We start from the raw sequence: 10,672 nt of genomic DNA on the forward strand, positions 1-10,672 counted from the left end.
ACCAGATGCCATGATCTTAGTTTTCTGAGTGTTGAGTTTTAAGCCAACTTTTTCACTCTCCTGTTTCACTTTCATCAAGAGGCTCTTTAGTTCTTCTTTGCTTTCTGCTGTAAGGGTGGTGTCATCTGCCTACCTGAGGTTATTGATATTTCTTCTGGCAACTTGATCCCAGCTTGTGCTTCATCCAGTCCAGCATTTTGCATGATGTATTCTGCATATAAGTTAAATAAGCAGGGTGACAATACACAGCCTTGGCGCACTCCTTTCCCAATTTGGAACCAGTCCGTTGTTCCACGTCCAGTTCTAATTGTTGCTTCTTGATCTGCATACAGATTTCTCAGGAGGCAGATCAAGTGGTCTGGTATTCCCATCTCTCAAGAATTTTCCACAGTTTGTTGTGATCCACACAGTCAGAGGCTTTGGCATAGTTAATAAAACAGAAGTAGATGTTTTCCTGGAACTCTCTTGCTTTTTCGATGATCCAACAGATGTTGGCAATTTGATATCTGGTTCCTCTGCCCTTTTGAAATCCAGTTGGAACATCTGAAAGTTCTCGGTTCACATGCTGTTGAAGCCTGGCTTGGAGAATTTTGAGCATTACTTTACTAGTGTGTGAGATGAGTGTCATTGTGTGGTAGTTTAAGCATTCTTTGGCATTGCCTTCTTTGGGATTGGAATGAAAACTGACCTTTTCCAGTCCTGTGGCCACTGCTGAGTTTTCCAAATTTTTTGGCATATTGAGTGCAGCACTTTCACAGCATCATCTTTTAGGATTTTAAATAGATCAACTGAAATTCCATCACCTCCACTAGCTTTGTTTGTAGTGATGCTTTCTAAGGCCCACTTGACTTCACATTCCAGGATGTCTGGCTCTAGCTGAGTGATCATACCATCATGATGATCTGGGTTGTGAAGATCTTTTTTGTATAGTTCTTCTGTGTATTCTTGCCACCTCTTCTTGATACCATCTGCTTCTGTTAGGTCCATACCATTTCTGTCCTTTATCGTGCCCATCTTTGCATGAAATGTTCCCTTGGTATCTCTAATTTTCTTGAAAAGATCTCTAGTCTTTCTCATTAAGTTGTTTTCTGCTATTTCTTTGCATTGATCACTGAGGAAGGCTTTCTTATGTCTCCTTGCTATCCTTTGGAACTCTGCACTCAAATGGGTGTATCTTTCCTTTTCTCCTTTACTTTTCAGTTCTCTTCTTTTCACTTCTCTTCTTTTCACAGCTATTTGTAAGGCCTCCTCAGACAACCATCTGGCCTTTTTGCCTTTTTTTTCCTTGGGGATGGTCTTGATCCCTGTCTCTTGTACAGTGTCACGAACCTCATTCCATAGTTCTTCAGGCACTCTATCAGATCTAATCCCTTGAATCTATTTGTCACTTCCACTGTATGATCATAAGGGTTTTGATTTAGGTCATAGCTGGATAGTCCAGGAGTTTTCCCTACTTTCTTCAATTTAAGGCTGAATTTGGCAATAAGGAGTTCAGTTCATGATCTCAGCCATAGTCAGCCCCTGGTCTTGTTTTTGCTGACTGTATAGAGTTTCTCCATCTTGGGCTGCAAAGAATATAATCAATCTGATTTTGATATTGACCATCTGGTGATGTCCATGTGTAGAGTCTTCTCTTGTGTTGTTGAAAGTGAGTGTTTGCTATGACAAGTGTGTTCTCTCAGCAAAACTCTTGTTAGCCTTTGCCCTGCTTCATTTTGTACTCCAAGGTCAAATTTGCCTGTTACTCCAGGTATCTCTTGACTTCCTACTTTTGCATTCCAGCCCCCTATAATGAAAAGGACATCTCTTTTGGGTGTTGGTTCTAGAAGATCTTGTAAGTCTTCATAGAACTGTCCAACTTCAGCATCTTCAGTATTACTGGTTGGGGCATAGACTTGGATTACTGTGATATTGAATGGTTTGCCTTGGAAATGAACAGAGATCATTCTGTCATTTTTGAGACTGCACCCAAGTACTGCATTTTGGACTCTTGTTGACTATGAGGCCTACACCTAACTCCGTCCTTATATTAGCTGTTTCTCTCCATCCCAAACATCTGTCCTGCCAGTTTTCCTCTCATTTTCTGCTAATAAAACTTTGTGGCTCCTACTAATAACAGAAAGAAAAAATCCCAGATAGAAAGGCTTCATGGTAGATTTTGAGGTCCTCCATGATCTAGCTCACTTTGCCCTTTCAGCTTTGACTCTCTTTAGTGTCTGTTTGTATACCTCTTGCTTCATCAAACTTTCCTGGGCTTTCCTTCGCTATATTTACTTGTGCTGTTTCCCAGCCTGGTTGCCTTAATTGCTCCCATTCTTTACTGCCTGGCTCACCCACTGAGAGCCTCCATGACCCCTGAGTCGCTTCCAGATTTTGAGACCACTCACCCTGGTTTATTCTCCACCCTCTACTTTAGCTTTCTGGGGCGAGTCTAAGTTGTGGAAAACATTTGTGAAGAAGACCCATCTTACCTATGAACAATTATGCCATTTTAACAGCAGCCAGCATATGGGCCTCCCCACTGAGCTTAAGTCCCAGGACAAGCTGTGACTTTTCTCATCCCCTCTCTCCTAGGATCATGGCCCTAGTTTAGATGCTTTCCTTATAAAGCCTTTTAAAAACCTTTTCAAGCAGAGCTACTCCCTTCTTGGTGTCATGACAGCAATTTTCTTGTACTTGGGACATTTTTGTCTTATTTAATGGTTTTTTTGCTGTACACATATTTCTTGCTATTAGATAGGAATCTTCTTCAGGAAACAAATTGTTGTTATGAGTTTTTATATCCTTCCTATGGTGAAGATGATCTGATAGTCCTCAGTATCCATTCTTATCTACTTCTGTGTTTCCTAGACTCCCTTATTTTAGAGTTCTAGATGTGAATTACATTTTATCAGGTGATTTTACATGATATTTGGAAGATACTGTGATTTGGGTTATTTCTGTTGGCAAATAAGGTTATGGAGTCATGGATGTTGATAGGCAATTTCGGCAGTAATGTGAGGCCACTTCTGGATTCCAGCTTTCTCATTCCTTAACTGCAGCACTGGTGATGTATTGAACCCAATAGTTCCAGAAATTGCTCCCCATTTTTCAATGATTCAACCCATATAATTCTGGGCACTAATTCCCCTTTTGATTAAAATATCCAAAGAGGTTATTTTTCCATTCACTTACTGAATAAGGGTCTCATCAATTTCCCTTGTCTATTACTGCATAATAGATCAGAAAGCCCTAATAAATTTTCAGTTGAATTTATTCTGAAGTCAGACTAATTTTCTCCATCTGCCTATCTATTCAACAAATGATGAGGGCCACTAAACTTCAGTGGAGGCACTAAGTGCTAAGTAGTATAAGTTTGAGTGAGATATGGTCTTATTTCCAGGTTGGTAGAGGAGATAATTACTATAGTGTAACAAATGATATCACAGGAATGAGTAAAAATTTAGGGGAAGGAATGCTTGGAGTATCCAGGGAAGCTGCCCATAGGTGTGATATTTTAGCTGGGACACAGAGGATGCTGAGGTTTTTGCCAGACTGAAAGAGGGGGGAAGGTATTCCAGGCTGTGGAATTGTATATTAAAAATATGAATTATGGAAAGTCTATGGTATACTAAGAAAAAGTATTAAATGCTCCTTGGAGGAGTCTTTCATGAGATTAGGCTGGGTAGGTCATCTGGTTAGATTGTGGAGGTCCTGTGTGCCATGCTAAGGAGTATGAACTTTATTCTCAGGTCACTGAAGAGAAGGGAGGTTAAGGTGGTGGAATGGAGAAGTGGGAAGAGATTTAAGAGGTGTGGTGGATGTTGAGTTGGCAAGACTTAATGATCACTTGCGGGCTTCCTTGGTGGCTCAGATGGTAAAGAATCTGCCTACAATGCAGGAGACCTGAGTCCAATCCCTGGGTCAGGAAGATCCCCTGGAGAAGGAAGTGGCAACCCACTCCAGTATTCTTGCCTGGAGAATCCCATGGACAGAGGAGCCTGGTGGGCTACAGTTCATGGGGTTGCAAAGAGTCAGACACGACTGAATAACTAAGCGCACACACACAATGATCACTTGAATATGGAGCTGAATGAGTGGAAGGGGTCAAATTTGACTCCTCTGCAGGGGAAGGAACTGAAGATGATGTTTAGATAAGTTCCTTTTGACTCCTTGTTATTTGTTTCTTATTGATTCTTATTTTTTTAAGTGCTCAGGAGCTCAAAGAACAAAGAGATCTTAAAAGTGGAGAAATGATTTCTTATCCTTGGAAAATGCCCACAAGTGAAGATAGGATGGCCCCATAGTGAAGAAGGAAAAGAGTCACTGAGGTTGATGCTCACCAATCATTTATTGGGTATTTTAATACAATTCCATAGACTTTCTCATGAAAGGTTTTCAGGCTCCAGGAACTAGGGATCAACAGTGTTGGCTTGTTGGAATCTGCAAACAGATGAAATGTTTGCTGTTTCATGTGATCAGAAACTAAAAGGCATCAAACTGGAATCAGTCCAATCAGCTCTCATGATAGCTCAGTGGCTAGTCTTGATGAGGGGTAGAGACATGGGCATGGGGGTGTTGTGGACGTCTAGCGGCCTCTCACTGTATTTCATTTTAGTGTAGGCTACGACGCTTGCAATTCTTGATGGTTTAGCCACAAGAGCTCTCTAAGTCCTGGTGTCCTCTCCTCAGGTTATAATGTGTATCTTCAGAATGCCTTTCCTGTTTCTGAACTTTTGAGTGAAATTCCTACCTTTCAATGATCCAATCCTGTCCCACCTATGCAGAGAACAAACCAGGGAATGATTTAAATCCCCAAATTAATCAAAATTGGGATCTGATTATTTCACCCAATTTACCACTCAGATTTTACCCAACCAGAGCACTCTGGAATTGCTGATCAAAGAACTGAAATGCCCTAGAAGTGAATACTAGTTCCTAAAAGCGTCCTTGTGGTTAGATAGAGTAGAGGAGAGAATGAAGATACACATTTTAAATTTCTTAAGCAGAAGTAAGGATGAACTTGATGTGTAGATTTCTTCCTTGGCTTCGTGTTGCTTTAGCTCTTGGTGCAATGCACAGCCTAGTGCCAAACCCCTTTCTGCTCTTGTACGTAGTCATAGAGTGGATTGGGAGCAATAGTTGCCTTGATAGGGTGACTTCCACCCTGTTCTCTTCTTTGGGGCCTCCCAGCATTCTGGGTTGGATGGAAGGCCAGGTCACTGTGTCTTCCTTGGGAACTTGGACTCTGGCCATCTTCATTCGTATGGAGTTTTTCTCTGTTGGCACATCCTTGCTGGGTCCCTTGGGACTGTTGATACTGGGACTCTTGATACCTTTCTTTATCCTTATGGGTTTGCTGATCCTGTTGTTGTCGACAGTTTTGATCCTCTTCACGTGTTTGCTTGTCTCGTGTCTGATGGGTCTGCTCATCTTCACGTGTTTGCCTGTCTCGTCTCTGATGGGTCTGCTCATCTTCACGTGTTTGCCTGTCTCGTCTCTGACGCATCTGCTCATCTTCACAGGTTTGCCTGTCTCGTCTCTGATGGGTCAGCTCATCCTCATGGGTTTGCCTGTCTTGTCTCTGACGGGTCTGCTCATCTTCATGGGTTTGCCTGTCTTGTCTCTGACGGGTCTGCTCATCTTCATGGGTTTGCCTGTCTTGTCTCTGATGGATCTGCTCATCTTCATGGGTTTGCCTGTCTTGACTCTGACCAGTCTGCTGATCCTCACGAGTCTGCCTGTCTTGTCGCTGATGGGTTAGCTCATCCTCATGGGTTTGCCTGTCTCGTCTCTGACGGGTCTGCTCATCTTCATGTGTTTGCCTGTCTCGTCTCTGACGGATCTGCTCATCTTCATGGGTTTGCCTGTCTCGTCTCTGATGGGTCAGCTCATCCTCATGGGTTTGCCTGTCTTGTCTCTGACGGGTCTGCTCATCTTCATGGGTTTGCCTGTCTCGTCTCTGATGGATCTGCTCATCTTCATGGGTTTGCCTGTCTTGACTCTGACCAGTCTGCTGAGCCTCACGAGTCTGCCCGTCTTGTCGCTGATGGGTCTGCTCATCCTCATGGGTTTGCCTGTCTCGTCTCTGACGGGTCTGCTCATCTTCATGTGTTTGCCTGTCTCGTCGCTGACGGGTCTGCTGATCCTCACGAGTCTGCCTGTCTCGTCTCTGACGGGTCGGCTCATCTTCATGGGTTTGCCTGTCTCGTCTCTGACGGGTCTGCTCATCTTCACAGGTTTCCCTGTCCCATGTCTCATATGGAGTTTCCTGACCCTCATGACTCTGTCTACCACAGCTTTGGTGGTCCTGCTCTTCCTCTGCCTGGTGGCTCTGCTTCTCACCATGACTCTGCCTGGTCTGGGCCTGTCTGTGGCCCTGCTCACTACTGTGTGACTGCCAGTTTCTCCCTTTGTGACAGGGTGGCCTTTCTTGTTGAATTTGTGCTACTAGTTTGTGTTGAGTATCCTCTTCAGACTCCCATGCCTGGCAACTATTCTGCTGCCCTTCCCTAGTCTGGGATCTCTGTCCCTGATTTCGGTTTACTTCCTGTCCTTGAGTCTGTTGACTTGGTCTTCCTGGCCTTCCCGATTGCTCAACATGTGAGTCTCTGCTTGTTCCCTCACTCCCTTGGAAGTACCTATTTTGCCTAGTTTCCCCAGTCTCTGACTGACCGTATTGAGAGTTTACAGCTTGTCTGTCTGTCTGACTATATCGAGTGCTCAGGCCTTGTCTGTCTGTCTCACCATAGTGGGAAATCTGGCCTTGTCTGTCTGTCTGACCATAGTGTGAGCTCAGGCTTTGTCTGTCCGTCTGATCATAGTGAGAGCTCAGGCCTTGTCTGTCTGTCTGGCCATCGTGAGAGCTCAGGCCTTGTCTGTCCGTCTGGCCATAGTGAGAGCTCAGGCCTTGGCTGTCTGTCTCATCATAGTGGGAAATCTGGCCTTGTCTGTCTGTCTGATCATAGTGAGAGCCCAGGCCTTGTCTGTCTGTCTGGCCATAGTGAGAGCTCAGGCCTTGTCTGTCTGTCTGGCCATAGTGAGAGCTCAGGCCTTGTCTGTCTGTCTGGCCATAGTGAGAGCTCAGGCCTTGTCTGTCTGTCTGGCCATAGTGAGAGCTCAGGCCTTGTCTGTCCATCTGATCATAGTGAGAGCTCAGGCCTTGTCTGTCTGTCTGGCCATCGTGAGAGCTCAGGCCTTGTCTGTCCGTCTGGCCATAGTGAGAGCTCAGGCCTTGGCTGTCTATCTGGCCATAGTGAGAGCTCAGGCCTTGTCTGTCTGTCTCACCATAGTGGGAAATCTGGCCTTGTCTGTCTGTCTGATCATAGTGAGAGCCCAGGCCTTGTCTGTCTGTCTGACTATAGTGAGAGCTCAGGCCTTGTCTGTCTGTCTGGCCATAGTGAGAGCCTAGGCCTTGTCTGTCTGTCTGGCCATAGTGAGAGCTCAGGCCTTGTCTGTCTGTCTGGCCATAGTGAGAGCTCAGGCCTTGTCTGTCCATCTGATCATAGTGAGAGCTCAGGCCTTGTCTATCTGTCTGACCAGATTGAGAGCTCTGGCCTTGTCTGTCTGTCTGATCATGATGGTAACTCTGGCCTTGTCTGTCTGGCCTTGTCTGGCTATAGTGAGTGCTCAGACCTTGTCTGTCTGTCTGGCCACAGTGAGAATCCAATTCTTGCCTATTTCTCTGACCACAGCCTGATTTCTGACCCAGCCTTCCAGACTGTTCATTATAAGAGCCTGATTCCTGTTGGTTTGTTTGGCTATACTGAGGGTCCTCTCTAAGTCTTCCAGACTGGCCATAGCTTGACTGTTGTCCAAGCCTATCAGATTGGCCATAATGAGAATCTTGAAGTTGTTCCTCATACTTATTTAGGGCAAAGACATAGCCCTGTCTTTCAGGATTGCCACTGCCAGATTTATTACTCAGTCTTTGACCAGAGCTGGAGTCCTGACCCTGTCCCTCAGTCTGCCCATAGTGGGAGTCCCTGTCTGGTCTCTGAGTCTGCCCATAGTGGGAGTCCCTGTCTGGTCTCTGAGTCTGCCTATAGTGGGAGTCCCTGTCTGGTCTCTGAGTCTGCCTATAGTGGGAGTCCCTGTCTTGGCCCTCAGACTGACCATAGCGAGAGTCCCTGTCTTGTCTCTCAGACTGATCTTGGTGGGTATCCTGGCTTTGTTTCTCAGACTGACTGTGGCAGGAATCCTGCCTTTCCCCCTCATGCCTCCTCCTGTGTTGTCTGCCTGTATTTCTTGGAAACGTATGGCCTTGTGTTCCCTCCTGCTTCCTTTCTTGCTGAGAGGTTCTATCTCCATTTGATTCATTATCCAGCTTATGATAGCAGGCTTGGGCCAACTGGAACACCACCAGGAGATATTCATGAAAATCAACATGCTCATTTCTGTTTCTATCCAAGAGGCTCAAGATGGTTTCCACAGTCTCTGGGTCATTTGGTCTCTGTGCAAAGATAAAACAAGCAAAAAAATCAGATGTTCGCTTATGGATAGTGTCAGTATCTGTGCCCCAGTCCATTTAGTCCTGCATAAACCTTCGATTGAGAACCCACTAATCTAAAGTGGCCCATGCTTGGTTCTAATCTTTGATAAGCTGGTTCTCAGAATCTCATCCCTTGCTGGACCAATGGGAGCATGACAATAGGGATAGATACACTTATTTAAAATTGGCTTCATTAATAATTACTTTGAATCATTTGAAGAAGCTATCCCATTCCATCCCGTGCTATGTTGTAATTGTTTGTTCATCTGTGTTTTCTAACCACACTGTGAGATCCTGGAGGGAGGGGAGGCTGGTTTTATTCATATTTGTATCCCCAGTGCCCAGAATGGTGCTGGTAGGTAGTAGATGTTCAGTGACTCTTTACTGAACAAACGAATGAATGAGATGTGTGGACAGCACTTAAATATGGAAATCAAGGTACAAATCTCAGATTTTCTCCTGAGAAATGATTTCCAGCCTGAAGCTGTACTCCCTCTTGTTTGAATAAAAATACAAGGAGGTGTGTGTGTGTGTGTGTGTGTGTGTGTGCTGGAAGAGAACTACTAAGGAGCTGCCTGAAATTCTTTTAGTTATAGGGTAGATCATGAACAAATGAAACAAAAAGCATGATGTTTTAAAGGCAGGCATCACTGTAATTCACACTTGTCTCCATGGGGCTCAAAGTCTGAGCATCTTACCCTGAGGATGTCTCCAAACTCAGCCAAGAGCAGCTGCTTCAACTCTTCCTTGCATAGTGAGGTGGAGTCCCCATTCTCTTTGGCATATCTCTGGAACACCTTAATCACGGTGAGTATGCTGTTCAGGAGTTCGGTCATTTTGGCAAAGATGGAGGAACCTAAAAGAAGAAACATTATATTGTCTGTATTTACAATGAAGACCAGGAGACAGCATTTCCAGAGGAAAAGTGGCCCCTTTTGGTCAGGGAAAAAAGTTTAAGAAATGACAGAGCTCATTGTTAGCTATACTCTTTACTCTCTCTGACCCACAGTCAGACTCCAAATATCATGTGTTCAATGGAATAAAGGTGAAAACTATGTGTCCCCTGCTATAGAAAGAGATGATATCCTAGAATACAAAATATTATAAGGATTTTATATGCTCTGTCTTCTACTTCAGATGGGACTTGCTTGATTGAAACGCTCATATTAGAACAAAAAGGAAGGGAGATTAGGAAGGCCATAGAGGTAGGGCCAGAAGCCAGTATGATAAGGCACAATTTTCTATCAATGACCAGCACACTGAAGAGGGCACTCAATAGGTCCTTCTGAAAAGGCCTCAGTCTTCTGATGAGCTTCACTTAGGTGGGAAAGAAGGCTAGAGGTCTCTTGCCATGTGCCAAGGAAGCTTTCTGAGAGACTAAATTCCAGCAAGTGCTTCTGGCCTGGATAGTCATGTTGGAATATTATAAATATATTGCAAGCAGAATAAGTGGATACAAAAACTGTTCTAGATAAAAATAGCAAGCTAAATTAACTGCATAGATGAGAAGAAATATGTACAGTCAGATAGGTTTACATAGCCATGTTGGGAGGCTGGAGTCTTCTGGAATCTCCATCTCAATAATATTTCTTCTATGATGTAAAAATTCTAGTTACTGAGTTTGCAGGCCTCTAGACTGAAGTCCTAGCGGCAAAGCACACTGGATTTCTAAAAGCATGCCATTGATGCCTCTAGGGATAAGTGACAAATGATGAATTGCAGGACACAAGCAGAGTCCCTTATGGCAATTCATTGCAGTGATACTTGAATATTATTGTGGTCCCATGGTCTGGGGCCTTGGCCCTAATGAGCCCTAAACTCTTGGGTCTGGCCTAATTTACACAAAAGGGAAATGCTCCGCTATGGGGGACTAATTTATCCACCGAGAGTTCTAGTCCTTCATTTTGGGATGCCTAGGACACAGAAACAATGGCATGTGTATTTTACAGACTCAGAAGTACATCCCTCTCCCCGTCCCTGTGAGCTATCATATTCTCAGATAGAGGCAAAAAAGGAAGCAAGAAGGTACCTAAGGCCACAGGGTACCTCCCCAGCCCAGCACGTCACAGCCCCTACCAAGAGGCTCTTGGATTCTGCTGTTGCTTCCCCATGCATGTCTTACCTGCTTGAGGAGGTATCAACAGAAGATTCAGAAGCCGGAGAGGATACTGGACACCTGCAAACCCATCCTATTTATAGGGG

At 44.6% G+C, this 10,672-nt stretch overlaps 1 protein-coding gene across 1 annotated transcript; it reads right to left on the minus strand.

The window, feature by feature from the left end:
- Positions 1-5,062: 5,062 nt before the first annotated feature.
- On the minus strand, positions 5,063-9,306 carry RPTN (repetin). The gene is made up of 4 exons (XM_069569797.1): positions 9,169-9,306; positions 7,177-8,431; positions 6,241-7,104; positions 5,063-5,904 (listed from the first exon to the last, which is right to left on the minus strand). Exons 1-4 carry the CDS (start codon positions 9,304-9,306, stop codon positions 5,063-5,065), a joined length of 3,099 nt encoding a protein of 1,032 aa, XP_069425898.1.
- Between the last annotated feature and the right edge of the window lie 1,366 nt (positions 9,307-10,672).

This window comes from Ovis canadensis, chromosome 1, assembly GCF_042477335.2.
Source record: "Ovis canadensis isolate MfBH-ARS-UI-01 breed Bighorn chromosome 1, ARS-UI_OviCan_v2, whole genome shotgun sequence".
In the NCBI taxonomy this organism is placed as follows: domain Eukaryota; kingdom Metazoa; phylum Chordata; class Mammalia; order Artiodactyla; family Bovidae; genus Ovis; species Ovis canadensis.